This window comes from Fukomys damarensis, unplaced genomic scaffold (genome assembly GCF_012274545.1).
Source record: "Fukomys damarensis isolate Sample0158 unplaced genomic scaffold, DMR_v1.0_HiC HiC_scaffold_6, whole genome shotgun sequence".
In the NCBI taxonomy this organism is placed as follows: domain Eukaryota; kingdom Metazoa; phylum Chordata; class Mammalia; order Rodentia; family Bathyergidae; genus Fukomys; species Fukomys damarensis.
Genome location: NW_022900918.1, coordinates 42,827,019 through 42,843,156, shown reverse-complemented (window position 1 = coordinate 42,843,156; position 16,138 = coordinate 42,827,019). Strand labels below are relative to the sequence as shown.

Below are 16,138 nucleotides of genomic sequence, written 5' to 3'. Positions count from 1 at the left end.
GCCGGTGTCCAGAGGACACGGGGAGCATCACCTGTCCAGACTGGAGTGGCTCAGACCCACCTTGCCCATTGTGTGTGCAGGGGAGGGGTCATGGTAACACCTGCGTGGGGGACGCGACGGAACTGGCGGGCTGAGGTCCCTGCCAAGGGCTGGGCCCCAGGGCCCTGGATGCAGGGCTGGTCGAAGTGCAGGGTGGACACGGCTTGTAGCACACAGAGGCTGTGTCACAGCAGAGGAGCAGTACACCAGTGGGCGGCGTGGGGTGTGTGGCCCTTCCTGCCCCGGTGTGCTCATGGGTCACTGCGTGGCCATTGCAGAGGGCCTGGGCATCAGTGCGCAGGTCTTCCACGAATGTGCAGCTGGTGACCGACTCCCTGTGTCTGTCCCCAAGTCCATGTGGCCAACCCTGCAGCCACATCATGGAGGCGCAGACGCCGGAAATGGTGCTCTGGGGTCTGGGCCACCCAGCTCCACCGGCCCCCACTTCTACCCTCACGGGGCCACGGGACTGGGGCATCACGTGTCCCTGGGGCGCACTGACCCTCAGGACATCCTGCTGAGGCTGCCTGTGGGTGCCACTCCTCCAAGGCCCCGGGGTTGAGCATGCAGTGCTCCAGTGAGACCGCCCGGAGTTGGGCACATGCCCCACTGACGTCTCCACTCAGAGGTGTGGGGATGCAGGCTGCCCGCCCTCATGCGGCTGTCAGCACCCGAGTCTGTTCTCAGACACCATCTTGCTAATCCCCGGCCAGGCCACCAAACAACATGTATAAACTGTCTCTGTCTCGAGCCTCACAACCTTCAGTGCACATTGAATCAGCCTGGCCTGCTCGTCCCTCACACTGGTGATCCATCCTAAGGTGATTCTGTAGGCTTGGTGGGAACAGACTTGAGACAGATAGCAGGGTCCCCAGCAGCCACAGCATCATCATGAGGCTACTGACCCAACACACACACACACACACACAGACACACACACACACACACACACACACACACACACACACACACACACACACACACACACACACACACACTGTTACATCCCTGGAGATCAGGTCATAGGTTGCTGCTAAAGGTGTTTCAGTGATGTCTTAGGAGAGGGGAAGGCCTGGTCCCAACCAGAACATCAGAATGGCTCTGTTTGGGATGCTCCCTGCCTCCTTCATGATGACGTGACTTCTCTCAGCAGTAAGTCAGGCGCCGGGCTGGTGCTGAGCTCTCCAGCGTCAGGTCTGTTTAGTTCAGGCTTCAGGCATCTGAGCAGAGGCAGGAACCCTCACACTGCATGCAAGGCCAGGGCAGGAAGGATGTTCGGGCATCGGCCTGTGCACATGGGGGGCCAAGGGCTCCCCAGGAGAGGCAGTGGCTCTCATGGTGGCGAACCCTCTAGGATGTTAAGGAGCAGATGCGGCAGGGACCCACAGCTCATGTGGGCTCACACAGAGGGCTGCAGCCAGCCCTCCTTCCTCTAGACAGGGCATTAAGATACATTTCTGTGCAGAAATGAGGTAAAATGTGCATTTTCACAATAAAATGAGTCCAACCCAACACGAGGCAGGATGCCCAAGGGCATGCAGCCTTGAACTCAGACCTTCAAGTTTAAAACACTTCACTTTTCAATAAACAATGGCTCTGTCGATACTGAAGGAAATAAACAGTTCTTGGGGCAAACCCTCAGACTCCTATGCGCCAGCCATCAGAACCACACTCACCGTGAATGGCGCAAGCCCCTACCTGCGGCAGATCTGACGATGACGCTCATCCTCCTCCTCACGGAGTCGAAGCTCAGCACTTCCAGCAACTCGAACCTGGGAAGAGAAGGCGACAGCTGCAACCTCTGGGCCGGGGCGTCAGTCATGGAGCCGGACAGCATCCTTCCCCTCACCCCATCGGTCGAGTGGGCACCGGGCTGGCCCTGTGCTGACTGGTCCTCGGAGGGGCGGAGGGGGGGAGTCCAGGCACCGCTGGCCTTGGAGACACTCCTGGCACACCTGGCATCACTCTGTGGGTCCTGCCTGGCCCAGGGTGGCAGGTGCAGAGGCTGTGAGTCCGCAGCTCCCCAGGTTCAGCAGGCTGTGAGTTCTAATCTTGGCAGCGATCCTGCCAGCTGCCCTCAGGAAGCTGGACGCCTCAACCACAGCGAATCATGGCCCGAGGGACCCTGCTCTGTAGGCAGGGCCAGTCCAGGGCCAATACTGTCCCCAGCCCAGGGGCTCTCCCGATCCCACTCACCCAGGTGCTCGTTTCCTAAGAGTGCCATTTTAGAACTCAGGTTTCTGAGGCTGTCAACACCGGATCTTCTGTCCCTCACCACCCAGGGCCTCACTGCACACCTGTGCCTGTTCATCATTCTGAGCAAGACTCAGGATGTGTCTCATTTTAGGGACAAGCACTTGGCACAGACCTGCCCTAGTCCTGAAGGTGGATTGAAAGCCTAACTGTGCATCCACATGGTGGTAAGTGCATGACTGTAATACCAGCTACCCGGGAGGCTGAGGCAGGAAGACGGCAAGTTCAAGGCCAGCCTGGGCGGGCCATGCAGGGACTTAGTGAGACCTTGTCCTCAGAATAAAAAACAAAAAGGACTGGGGTTGTTCAATGGTAGAGTACCCCTGGGCTCAATCCCCAGTACTACATACAAAAAAAGCATTTAAGAAAAGGTAATTGTGTAAGCTTTTCAGAGGACATGGTGTTCCATGACCTGGGATGTTTTGTCACATGTGTGGATAGTCACTTCTTCCCTCTGGAGAGCGAGAGGGCTAAAGGAGGGCAGGACATTCTAGAAGCCTTGAGAGAACAGGACATTCTAGAATACTTGAGAGGGCAGAACATTCTAGAGGCCTTGAGTGGGCAGAACATTCTAGAGGCCCTGAGAAGACAGAACATTCTAGAAGCCCTGAGTGGACAGAATAGTCTAGAGGTCTTAAGCAGGCAGAACATTCCAGAAGCCTTGAGAACTCCTGCAGTAGAACCTATTTAACTGAAATATCTTTGATGATAAAGCTTTTCACTGCTGCCAATACACTGCCCATGTACACCATCAGGAGAACCCTGCAGACAGCACCACCCCTTCCCTCTTCACATCCAGTGTCCCCAGAAGGCACAAAGACTTTGGGGCTGTCTCTGGGCAGAGGGGAGCTGTGGGCCTCACCTCTCGATGTCACCGTCCCTATTCAAGATCTCCATGTAGCTGTCCTTCAGCCGCAGGTACGTGAAGCCCAGCCTGCAATGAGTGGGCTGAGTCAGCGTGGCCCACAGCCCTCCTCCCACAACCTCGCCTCAGGGCTGCTCTCTTCCTGAAGGAATACTTGATAGCCTCTCATCTTCCTGCTGGGATGTGGACCCGGGCAGGGGCCCATAGCGACACCCGTCCTCCTGACAGCCTGCAGGAGTGTGGTGGGCGAGGACCAGCCATGGAGGGATGTGGGCAGAACTCAGCGTCCCCACCCGTGGGGCAGTGCTGGGTGCAGCAATACCACCAGGGTGGTGGTGGCTGGAGGAAAGGCCTCCTGGACAGAAGAGCTCTTGCCACGCCAAGGGCTACATCTGAGCAGGGTGCCTGACACCCGTTTCCTGTCTGCCTGTGTGCGGGAGAGGTGCTAAGACTGTAGGCAGCAGCAGGGCCCTGCCGACCATGGCCTCCCCAGCAGGTCCAGGGGCACATGCTGGGCGGAAGTCTCGCTCTAGAACCGAGGTTGTTCAGTGAAGACAGATCCACCTTTGCACGCCTTCCACCAGTGCCACCTCGTCGGGTGAGGACGAGATGTACACGCAGGATTTTCCTGAGTCTGGTGACTTCCTGGGGCCATCCACGTGGTCCTCATCCTTCACCTGGACGGTGTGGCACAGACAGAGAGCCCGGAAGAACAGCTCCTCCTGCTCCTGCAGGGGGCAGCACAAAGAGCCATGGCAGGTCCATGTGAACAGTGGGGGACACGAAGGCGACAACCCGCTAGGCTCGGGCAGGGCCTTGGGAGGCTGGCGCCACTCTGTCTGAGAGGCCAAGGGGTCTACACGGTTCCCGTGTCCCCAGGCCCTGCTTGGGGATTCATGTGGCCGATGGAGACCGGAACAAGGGCGATGCTTTCAGACCTGCGAGGCTCTGAGCACACATTGGAATGGCACAGCCCCTCTGGGCTCCCCTGCACCCAGCTCTGCTGTTCCTGGCCCTGGTACCGCGTGACAGTGACACAGTCCTAACTTCAAGGGACTCTGGCCCTCACCTAAACCCTGTGTTTGCAGCCTGAAGTTCAGCAGTTACAGAAAGTTTTCGAGAAAATGGGCAATGTACTTGTGGTCACAGCAGGCTGAGGACCCTGTGGCTGCCCCTGGCTTGGGTTACTCCATGCGGGCTGCCCGACATCCAGGGTACATGGGACAGCAGACAGGGTGGGAGGACCGCAGACATCCGCTGCCCTGCTCTACGTGTGTCCAGGTGAGAGGGTCACAGCATGCTGGCCATGAGCAGGCACTGCTGCCCAGCTGTGACAGGTGCCACATATTCCAGAACAGTCTCTGGCTGACCAGGGCCCAGGATCGAGCCCTGCCTTGGGGCTGAGGTGTATGTGTGAGAGCATGTGTGTCTGCGTCTATGAACATGCCTATCTGTGCATGTGTACACGCATGACTGTATAAACTGCATGCATGTCTGTGTGGGCACACATGGGTTTGTACCTTCACAGCACAGTGCCTGCCTGGCTGGGGCTCTCAAGAGTCTGGGCTGGGAGCGCCTGGCCACACCTGCAAGGGGACGTGGTGCAGGGCCTCCCAAGTCCGGCCTTCCTGCTAACCACAGCACCACAGCCGAGTGGGAGCTCCGCTTACCCTGCTGCTGATGCCGGGGGACGAGTCAATCATGTCGATGCCAGAGGAGTCACGCAGCACCTGCCCGTTGCAGACGACGTGGGGCACGTAGACGTGGCCCTCGATGCAGCACTCCTTGAAGGCCATGTTGTTCTCGGTGAGGGTGCCTGTCTTGTCAGTGAAGATGTACTCCACCTGTGGGCACACGCGGGGGCACTGGCTCAGGCGTGGGGCGCCTCCCTGGGGCCGGCTGCAGCCCTCAGCCGCCAGGCCAGTGCCATGCGGGGACAGGCGGCACTCTGCACGTCGGGGCCGTGATGCCGGGTGCAGCCAGAGCCCCACGCTCTTGGTGGGTCATCTGGAGTCTCGTCTGACAGCAGTGAGAAAGCAGGGGAGGGGAAGCCGGATGCCCCGGGAGCCACAGCTCACAAGGCCACGTAAGGCCCCTAGTACAGAACCCAACTTGAGAGCACAGAGCGAACCTCAGCAAGAGGCCGAGGAAAGTGGGGAAGACACACAGGGCCTCAACCCTACACCTGGGAGAGGCACAGGTCACACAGCCCCTGCAGGCGGTGGAAAGGAGCCAGGTCCATGACCCAGGCAGGGCCGGCGGGTTCAAGAGGGGGCACAGTGGGAGCAGTGCAGGCTCCATGGTCGCCCGCCCTGTAGTGGCTCGGAAACCCATACCAACCATGCCTTGCACTGTGCACTGGCTCTGATGCCTCCCGGGGCGGGGGGGTACACAGCATGCTGCCCGAAGGCTCCACAGTGAGCACAGCCCCGCAGTCAGGGCAGAGGGCACAAGGCCCCTGGGTGCAGTCACAGTGGGGGAGGACGCCCTGGTCTCCCCAGTTGTGGGCTCAGGTCAGAGAAAGGGCTGTGCATGAATCACCAAGGCACGTTCTTACACAAGCCCGGACTCAGCTAGAGTAAGTTACATGGAGTTCTGAGATGTCCACAGGTAAAACAGATGTTCCAAAGTATGATTTATCAGTCTGCTCGGCGACAACTACACAGGTGGTGTATTTCTGTAACCGTGGCAGCTTAGCATGATAAAAACTGATCCTGACAGGTGCTAGGCACTGCACATGGCCTCAGAGAATCCACGCCAGCCACGGTATCTTCCCAGCCTCACAAACACAAACACAGGCTTAGAACTGGACGAGAGGCCAGCCGTTCACCAGGGTACGCCAGGGGATGCTGTTGTCTTGCTGTTACTGAATGAGTTTGTTGGTCTTGATTTATTCTTTAAACTGTTGATGTTTAGAAAAGCCATGGGACTTTTATGCATGTTGGTTTTATATCCTTCAACTTTCTTGAGTTCATTTGCTGTAAGTTTTTGGCGGAGTCTTTCAGGTTTTCTATTGATGAGACCAGTCACCTGCAAACAGGGACAGTTTGACTTCTCCCTTTGTTTCCTTCCTTCCTCCCTTCCTTCCTCTTTCTCTTGCCTACCTGCTCCAGGGAAAGCAGCACCCTCATCCTGGCCCTGACCTTCAGCTTCTGTCTGCGGAACAGTCCTGGTCCCTAGCACATTAGGAAAGGACACAGATTCCGCTTCCGGCTGTGTCTGTGGATGACCTCAGGCTTTCCCTCCCTCTTGGAGACATGATGCGTCACACTTATCCATCTGCGTGGTCGTCAGTGACATCGAGTTTCCACACCTGCTTGCCAGGGATGTTGCCTGTGATTTCCCACCAACCGCAAGCCGGACGGGTGGGCACTGCTGCTGTCCTCAGCTCTGGAGAGTGCCCAGTGCCAGGCAGTCTGCTTGCTCCACACCTCACAGTCCGACACTCTGAGGGAAGGACCCAGCTCAGAGGCAGCGCTGCCCTAGGACAGCCTCGGCTACACTCAGCTCACCAATGTGGCTGTGAAAAGTTTGGGGCCTCAGTCTCCCCACTGAGGAGTGGAGGGGACACCAACCTCCAGGGCACAGAAGAGGTCACATTTGAATGAGCACTGGAGCCTTGCTGGAGTCTCCATGTGGCAGGGGTGCTACTGAGCTGCGGACCCAGACACAAGCGTGCCTCCTACCTTGTGTGCAGGAGATGCAGCTCAGGCTGCCCTCTGGGTGACAGTACATGCACCCACATCCACCGGGCAGCGGGGACCCCTCATGCTGGCCTCAGTGGCCCTTGTGTCCCTACAGCACTGCTGCTCTGAGCTGCCTGGCTGCAGCCTGGCTGTGCCCAGGGTAATTGACAGGGATGGCACCCTCGAGAGCTCCAGGTGCGGCTCGGCTCCTGCCTCTCCCTCAGGCAGAGACCGTGCTGGCGAGGGTCTTGGGAATCACACCACAGACCGCACGGCTGCGAAGGACATGAGCAAGGCCTGTGAAGGTGGAAGACCCCAGACAGCTCACCGTACCTCAGGCTCTGCTCCCAGGAGGAAGCAGGGATTAGCCCTTGATAGACACAGCTTGACCGCAGCCCCTGGGATCTGCATGCTGGGGCTGGTGAAGAGGCGGCACTGGGCTCCCTGACCACAATGACCAAGGGGTTTCCCCACAATGCAGCAGGGCCACCTGAGGTGGCAGCAGGAAGGATCCACCTTCCTGAGGTGCCCCTTTGCCATGAAGGGTCTGGGTGACCATGGGCTCTGTCCCTGCACTGCGGAGACCGGGTGGCACAGGGTCCCACACCTCAGCTGTCCCTCAGCCCAGCGCGGCAGGCAGCTGCTGACACCCCACTCTGCAGAGGGGAAACCCGGTACCAGAGCTCACAGGGCCCTGGCAGCAGAGAATTCTCCCTGTGGTGCCACACCTCTGAGGCCGTCCATCCTCTGCCTGCTCCTCCACGGCAGCAGACGCCCTTCGTGTTCAGAAACAACGTGCACAGAAGCAGAGCAACTCCTGCAAAGCAGGTGCTTGAGGGGGCGACCTCACCATCACCCCACAGGCCCTCAACTGGTACCGTGGAGGTGCAACACGAGGAGGAGCTTATGGAAGGCATCTGACGCTGCTCATTATAAAGACAAAAGCACCGCCCATGGTACAGGGACCTTGCACTTGCAAGGCAGGCAGCGGAACCACAGAGCTAAATCTCCGGCCCTATGCAGGTAAAACTTTAAAAACGAACTCTGCTGGTGCCTGCGGGTCACAGCCGCGTCTACACACGCACGGTGCAGCTGGCTCCCCATGCAGGAACCATGCGGCGCTGTGGAGACCCGGGACTGAGGCCCAGCAGTGCGGATACCGACCTGGCCCAGCTCCTCGTTCAGGTCGGACGTGTTGACCAGCGGCCCCTCCCCAGTCTCCTCGTCAAACATGTCCTCGTCCCAGGTGATGAAGTAGGAGCCCAGGAACTTCTGCATCTCCACCGTGACGTACATGGACACGGGGATGATGTAGTTGAAGAGGACCATGAAGGCCAGGAAGTCGGTGAAGGCCCTGAGGAACTGAGAGAGCAGGCTGCATTGGAGGGCGCGGCCACGCGGGAAGCCCAGGGCCCAGCAGGGATGTGTGTCCTGGCCTGAGACAGCCCCTGCAAGAGTCACACTGCCGGGATGGGAGGCCATGCAGCAGAGGCCTGAGGGGAAAAGGCACCAACAGGTTACCTGAGATACCAAGGAACAGCCTGCAGCCGTGTCAGGGTGAGGGGTGAGGGGCTGGTGAGCAAAGCGTGGAGACGGCCTGGGTGTGCACACGGCCCTGCTCCTACTGGCGCTCCAGTGCTGGGCCCCTGAATGCCCACCAGGTGGGGCTTGCTCTGCACATGGTGGCACCCTTCCTCCCACCTCCACCTGGCGGCCACCTTCATCCCGCAAAGGTGTCGCCGTCCATACCAGATTCCTCTGCCTCTCTGACTCGGTCTTCTGGTTGTACCACGGCTCGTCACGGAAGGGCGCGCTCTGCCACACGTACTTGAGGGTGGTGTTGATCAGCGCCTTGCTGATGAGGATGCAGAGGTACACGATGAGGAACACGTTCATGGACCTGGAATGGGACGAGAGCCCGCTCAGCAGTGGCCCTGAGCAGGGTGCCCTGCCCAGCCTCTCACTGGTCACGGCGGCTGAAGAAATGGGGCCGGCACAGCGCTGGGTCAGGGTCAGGGCCCACTGGACACCCTGGGAACGGGAGTCAGCTCCACGCCACTAATGGGATGCTAGGGGCCACAGGCACAGAGCTGGACACGGGGAGTTCTGCACTCTGCTGGCAAGCATTCCCGCTGGGCGGTCCCCGACTAGGGAGCACAGCCACCAGGGGTCATTCCACCCCTGAACAGCACAGGTGGGCCCAGACGGTGGTCCCCAGGGCAGAGGGAAGGACGGAGGGGGGGAGGAGTGTGGATCCTGGTCACACCTCAGTGGCCTGGGAGTTGTTTCCCACACTGTGCAGAGACCTCGGGAAGCAAGGGGCTCCTGTCACGAAGCCCAGCGCACTGCCACATGCGATGCAGCCACAGGGCCAGAGACCCAGGCTGCACTTCCCGGCCACTCGAGAGGGTGGGATGACTGATGGCCCCCTAGAGGTGGGAGTGGCACGCAGCCCCAGGCTCAGCCTGACACTGTCCTGGAGATCTGACTGCTCCAGGAGAGATGACCACGCCCACTGCTAAGATCTCGGAAGATCACACCGAGAACGCACAGGTCCCCCTGAGGCCCAGCGGAAGCAGGTGCAGGCTGAGATTACAGGAAGTAGTGGGAGGCCTGCAGCTCCTGGATCAGGACCTCAGGGAGGAAACTGGAGGTGTCCCTGTCACCTGCCCCAAACCAGAGAGGCCCCGTAGCAGTGAGCTGTGCACCCCGAGTCTCAGGATGCCTCAGGGGGCAAGGGTGGGGATTGCTGCCAGGCTTCACGCCACCAGCTGTCCCTCCACAGCAGGACAGGGCGCCTTACTTCTCCACAGCGGATCGCTTCTGGGACTTGGACTGGTAGTTCAAGGCCATCTTGGTCTCCATTCCCGTGTAGATGGCCACCCCTGAAAGCAGAAGGGACATGTGACCATGGTGGACCCAGAGGTGCTGGTTCCGGGCATGAGCTGCACCCAGGTACACCCAGCACCCACACGCAGTGGCCAGAAGTGGACCCTCAGAGAATCAGGCCACTTCTAGCTCGCCAGGAGCACAGCCTGTGGCACACATGGTCTCTCACGGAGGGCTGCCTCCTGCCTGGAGAGCACCCGACTCTCAGTTCGGACATCCCTGTCCTGGGCTTTCTCACAGCAGGCCACACATGCCTTACAGTTGTCTCATCTGATTAAAGCACAGCAAACACCCCGCACACAGGAGCGACACCAGCACACACACGCACACGTACACACACATGCATGCAGGCTTGGACATTCTAAGGAACAACACCACGAATCTCTCATGAGATCCCCCGTTTCGGGGGCACAACCCGCAAGCCCTTCACAAGCGAGTCCCACTCTCCGGGGCCTCCCTCCATGTCCTTGATCTCCAGCACCCACGCTCTCGGAGGGGAAATCTGCAGGGCCTCTCGCTCATACTCGCTGATGACACTCACCGAAGATCCTCTCAGTGTTCTTGAGGGTGGCTCCTCTCAGCAGCAGGTTCTCCGACCCCAGTGGCCTGTGGAGACAGGGCAGCCAGAGAGAGCAGGGGGATGGATCCTGGGGCCCAGGACACCGCCCCACAAGGACACGCCAGGACGTGTGTCCTGTCACAGCTGCGGGTGCAGGCCCCTCTGGGTGTGGGGCCCCCTCAGGGTATGGGGCACCTCTGGGGTGTAGTGCCCCTCTAGGGTTTGGGGTCCCTCTGGGGTGCCAGGCCCTCTGTGGGTGTGGGGCCCCTCTGAGGTGCGGGGTCCCTCGAGGGGCACAGGGCTCACTGGGCCCTACTCTGATCTTCCTCTCCCAGGCCTGGAACTGTGCAATGGCGTCTGAAGGGCCTCAGGAAGAGCTGGACCCTGGGCCCCGACCCAGGGACTGGAACCAAGTGTCCCAAGAGTGTGTTCCCACTAAAGCCTCTGAGGTGGGGTTCCTCAGGTGAGGTCCCCCCAGTGCCACCAGCAGTACCTGGGGATGCAGCAGAAATGTCACCCCAACCTTGTGTACCACAGACCCCGGGGCAGGGCCCAGCAACATTCCCTAAAGCCTCAGCTCCAGGATGGCCACCCTGGGGCCCCAGAGCACTCTGGGAAGGCAGAAGACATAAGCCTCTCACTGAGCATCGAACCCTGGCCTGGCACTGGGCTACATTCCAGCTCTTTTTATTTTTCATAATCTTGCTAAGTCACTGAGTTGCCCAGACTGAGGTCAACTTGTGATCCCCCTGCCTCAGCCTCTGGAGTGTGTGACACCGGCAGGCCCAGCTCAAAGGCCCAAGACTCATCAGCCCTCAGATCTCTGTCCCTCTCACAGGTAAGGGAGTTACGCAACCATGTTTCTAGGGACAACAGCACCATGGCCTTGGTGATCTGAGATGGAGCCCTTCCTACCACAGGTGACCTGCACGGCTGCTCTGGGGACCCTAGATCTCCCCGAGAAGCCAGTGCTGCACTAGGCAGTGCCCACAGTGAATGGCAGAGGCTCTACTGGCAGGACCCTCAGTCCTAGTGCCTCCTCGGTGCTGAGGCAGCATGACCTCCCACTCCCTAGGCACCAGAGAAAAAATGGGACACAGAATTCAAAACTTTGCTGCTTGTAACATCTGCACAATCCCTTTGGAGGGTAACAAGAAAGGGCCTGAAGTCTGCTTTTATTCACATATTAGTTTCCTTTTACTGCTGAGAACCTACAGAATATCAGGCCCTTAGTGCATTCATTGTGTGCAGCAGACATAGTGTGGACTGCGCCCCCTGGAGGTCAGGACGGGAGGTGTGGAGGCAAGGTGCTCAGGGTCAGTGGGGGCCTCAGCTGTGGCCTGGGTCTGACAGCCCTGGTGCTCCGGGTGCCCTGGGGCTGCACAGGCCGTTGGCCTGTTAGTAGCATGCTTATTATAACTCTGGTCACAAGCATTTATGGAAACAAATGGCCCATTAAAAATGGGTCTCTGGGAAGTCTAAAAATAATTCACTTGAGAAAATGCCGTGCTTCTAGTCTGCCCAGGAGGAGGAAGAAATATCCCTGAGCAGCTGGGAATCTGGATGATCACGATGAAAACGCAGCAGCAAGTGCACAGACTTCGTCCAGCAGTTTCTCCAGTCTCATGAGGAGACAAGCTCCGGGGACTGGGCTTTAGCTCATTTCCTAGTAATTCCCACTGCGCTCGCACCTGGTCCGGTGCAAGGTCTTTAACACACAACACCATGCCAGGTGTGGACAACTTGGAGAATGCTTAAACTGGAAGAAGAGTAGTTTCTCCAGCCAGTGGAGTTTATGGGAAAGGAGCTTCAAAACCTACACAAAGCCAATTCCCAAATTGGAAAGTCCACACACCGGACCAGCAGACAACCACTCCATTCTGAGGCAGTGTCAGACGGTACGCGCCCGGTCCGGGGCAAGTGGCTCAGAGGGCGCCCGCCCAAGGGAGGTGGCGCTGCTCAGGCCGCACCTGCACTAGGGCACTCAGTGCCCGGGAACCTGGGGAGAGGACAGCCCAGTGCTCTCGGGGGGTGGAGCCTGGCTCTCAGGACAACACAGCAGTGATGAAGAATAAATCAATAAGGAACCGACTTCGAATTCGGCAGCACTCCCGGAACACTCACCTCACCACCGGGTCGCTGAGGTCGCTGTAAACATTGATGCGCCCAACAAACCTGTGGGGGAGAGCCAGTCACAGGCTGTGCCAACAGATGCCCTGCTTTCTGCAGGCAGCCTCGCTCGGGGGCAGGGCAAGGCGCTGACACACCCCAGCCACCTGCCTCGCCTTACCATCTGTTCTCCCAACCCTCTGCAAGTGACTCACTTATACCACGGCCCACCTCCTCACAGCCAGCGCTCACACCCACCCACACGAGGCCCACCTCCTCAGACAGTGCTCACACCCGCCCACACACAGCCCACCTCCTCACAGACAGCGCTCACACCCGCCCACACAGCCCACCTCCTCACAGACAGCGCTCACACCCGCCCACACACGGCCCATCTCCTCACAGACAGTGCTCACACCCATCCACACGCGGCCCACCTGCTCACAGCCTGCGCTCACGCCCATCTCCTCACAGACAGTGCTCACACCCATCCACACGCGGCCCACCTGCTCACAGCCAGCGCTCACACCCATCCACACGCGGCCCACCTGCTCACAGCCTGCGCTCACACCTGCCCACACGAGGCCCACCTCCTCACAGACAGTGCTCACACCCATCCACACGCGGCCCACCTGCTCACAGCCTGCGCTCACACCCGCCCACACGAGGCCCACCTCCTCACAGCCAGCGCTCTCACCCATCCCCCCGCGGCCCACCTGCTCACAGCCAGCGCTCACACCCGCCCACAGGCGGCCCACCTGCTCACAGCCTGCGCTCACACCCGCCCACACGAGGCCCACCTCCTCACAGCCAGCGCTCTCACCCATCCCCCCGCGGCCCACCTGCTCACAGCCAGCGCTCACACCCGCCCACAGGCGGCCCACCTGCTCACAGCCTGCGCTCACACCCGCCCACACGAGGCCCACCTCCTCACAGCCAGCGCTCTCACCCATCCCCCCGCGGCCCACCTGCTCACAGCCAGCGCTCACACCCGCCCACAGGCGGCCCACCTGCTCACAGCCTGCGCTCACACCCGCCCACACGAGGCCCACCTCCTCACAGCCAGCGCTCTCACCCATCCCCCCGCGGCCCACCTGCTCACAGCCAGCGCTCACACCCGCCCACAGGCGGCCCACCTGCTCACAGCCTGCGCTCACACCCGCCCACACGAGGCCCACCTCCTCACAGCCAGCGCTCTCACCCATCCCCCCGCGGCCCACCTGCTCACAGCCAGCGCTCACACCCGCCCACAGGCGGCCCACCTGCTCACAGCCTGCGCTCACACCCGCCCACACGAGGCCCACCTCCTCACAGCCAGCGCTCTCACCCATCCCCCCGCGGCCCACCTGCTCACAGCCAGCGCTCACACCCGCCCACAGGCGGCCCACCTGCTCACAGCCTGCGCTCACACCCGCCCACACGAGGCCCACCTCCTCACAGCCAGCGCTCTCACCCATCCCCCCGCGGCCCACCTGCTCACAGCCAGCGCTCACACCCGCCCACAGGCGGCCCACCTGCTCACAGCCTGCGCTCACACCCGCCCACACGAGGCCCACCTCCTCACAGCCAGCGCTCTCACCCATCCCCCCGCGGCCCACCTGCTCACAGCCAGCGCTCACACCCGCCCACAGGCGGCCCACCTGCTCACAGCCAGCGCTCACACCCATCCACACGCGGCCCACCTGCTCACAGCCTGCGCTCACACCCGCCCACACGCAGCCCACCTCCTCACAGACAGTGCTCACACACGCCCACACGCGGCCCACCTCCTCACAGGCAGTGCCCACACCCATCCACATGTGCCCATTTACTTGTAGAGGTCAGGCTGTGGCTGTTCACACTCGATGGTGGCGTGCAGGGCATCGATGTCCTCCTCAGTGTGGAAGCCCTTGGTGTCCTGGACGGCATAGTGAGTCTGCAGGTGACAGGAAATGGGGCCTCACCCCTGGACTCCCCTGGCTGTGGTGTCCACACAGGCGTGGTCTTGGTGTCCACAGTAGCCAGACCAGGGGCCTGTTCCCCAGCATGGGGCCGATGCCCAATGCACTCTGCTCGCTAAAGGGGAAAGACAGGACGACTCCCTCCAGCCTCTCATCCCACCCTGACAGCGCAGTGCTGGGCTCCTTCACAACCAGGCACTTGTGTCTGCCTGTCCTGTAGGAGCCACACCAGCGCCAGCTTTGGGGACAGAATGCTTCCTTGACTCATCCAACACATGGCTGCTCCTCATTCTGCTCTCCTGTCTGCCCAAATGGCTCCTGCAGAGCTGTCAGGTGACTGAAGCAGATGCCCGAAACCTGGCTATGCCCAGCTGCGCACTCATCACACATCCAAGGTGGGTGGCAGGTGGTAACATGACAGTGACCACTGTCTAGGCCCACATGCTGACAGTGCCGGCCTAGACAGCACCTGTGTCCAGGGATGCCAGGCACAGGGGCTGCACCCGCTCTGCTGCGGGAGAGAGGACCCCTCCCATAGATCTGGAGGGAGGCACTGCACTCAGTCCTGTCCCGTGTCTCTTTCTAGCATTCCAGTGTGGGACGGAGGCAATACATGGGGGACTGAGCCAGAGGGGCAGTGACGGTCTCACCAGGCACCTGGTACACATCCACAACTTCAGGAAATGTCCTGCTATCTTCTCCCCACAGCCCCAGAAGCATGTGTTGGTCCCGGATTGACAGATGCGAATTTTCAGAGAGGGCAGAAAGATACCAGGTCATATGAGCAGGCTGGGAACCCTGTCATGCCCTATAAGCCTCCAGGGAAAGGGTTCCTGTAAGTCCATCCTCAGAGCCAAACGTGTGGGAGTAACTCCAGAGAACACAGGACAATGCCACGCAGACACAGACGTGGGCGTGGAGTTGTGACCCTACCACACTCCAGCTTTGGGCCAGGGCGAATGCCGCAAGCTTTCATTTTGGACAGTGAGGCCCAGGACCCCTGACCCAAGCACCACACGGTCTGGGAGAGAGTGGACAGCAGACTCTGCCAACGGGGCGAGGGGCTCAGGCAGTCTGAGGGTGTCTGGGTCCTGACTTCCTCCTGCGCATACGGTAAACCCTTGAGGCATGCAGGACCTGCTGTCCAGGAAGTCCTGTCACAACTGCTTACGGCAGAGTACTAATTCTCCAGGGAAAGCTCCACAGGAAGTGGGAAAACACTCTGGGGAAAAGCCCACAAGTCTTTACAGCGCTTTGGTGATTTATAGAAAACCCCTCCATCCCACAGTGGAAACCATGTATGCCCATAGGCGCCACCAGAGTATTAAACCTGAGTTGCTAATTCTGAAGTCTTGGCAACGGTTGCCTCCACCGAACTACAGACCCTTTCATAATTTCCTTGGGAACTTCCAGATCCTTTTCAATGAGAAAAGTCTTAAAATTAATAGTGCTACTTTTTTCTCGTTATTATTAAAATTTTTGTAGGAGCAACTGTCCGTGTAGAGCTCCACACTGACTGTGACAAACTAAGTATAGTTTCTGAAAACCCTTTCAAGACTGTCAATAAAGAACTGGACGTAACAACCAGGCAGGACTTAGGGCTGTGTGGCTTTTCGTGTAAGTCTTAACCAGGAAAGACTGATTCTGAACAACAAAGTGAAGACCTTTAAAATGGCAGGCAGGATTGTGCCCATTAAACCCCTGATGTGGCCCCAGCTTAGTCACCTGGCTGATGTGGAAGTTACTCTGTTCACCCCACCTATCTGCTTGTCACAGACATTTTGGGTGCAAAGAGGTA

The 16,138-nt window shown here is 59.5% G+C and overlaps 1 protein-coding gene across 4 annotated transcripts in view; it reads right to left on the bottom strand.

Moving 5' to 3' along the window:
• The window catches only part of Atp11a (ATPase phospholipid transporting 11A), a 67,973-nt gene that overhangs the window by 20,918 nt on the left and 30,917 nt on the right, over window positions 1-16,138 (bottom strand). For all 4 annotated transcript variants that reach the window (XM_033760980.1, XM_010619955.1, XM_033760978.1 and 1 more), the window contains exons 7-16: window positions 14,212-14,315; window positions 12,416-12,466; window positions 10,274-10,338; window positions 9,647-9,728; window positions 8,593-8,743; window positions 8,008-8,205; window positions 4,828-5,001; window positions 3,722-3,885; window positions 3,155-3,226; window positions 1,738-1,811 (exon numbers count right to left, since the gene is read on the bottom strand). In XM_033760980.1, coding sequence (XP_033616871.1) covers window positions 1,738-1,811; window positions 3,155-3,226; window positions 3,722-3,885; window positions 4,828-5,001; window positions 8,008-8,205; window positions 8,593-8,743; window positions 9,647-9,728; window positions 10,274-10,338; window positions 12,416-12,466; window positions 14,212-14,315 — 1,135 coding nt within the window. The remainder of the gene's footprint in view (window positions 1-1,737; window positions 1,812-3,154; window positions 3,227-3,721; window positions 3,886-4,827; window positions 5,002-8,007; window positions 8,206-8,592; window positions 8,744-9,646; window positions 9,729-10,273; window positions 10,339-12,415; window positions 12,467-14,211; window positions 14,316-16,138) is intronic.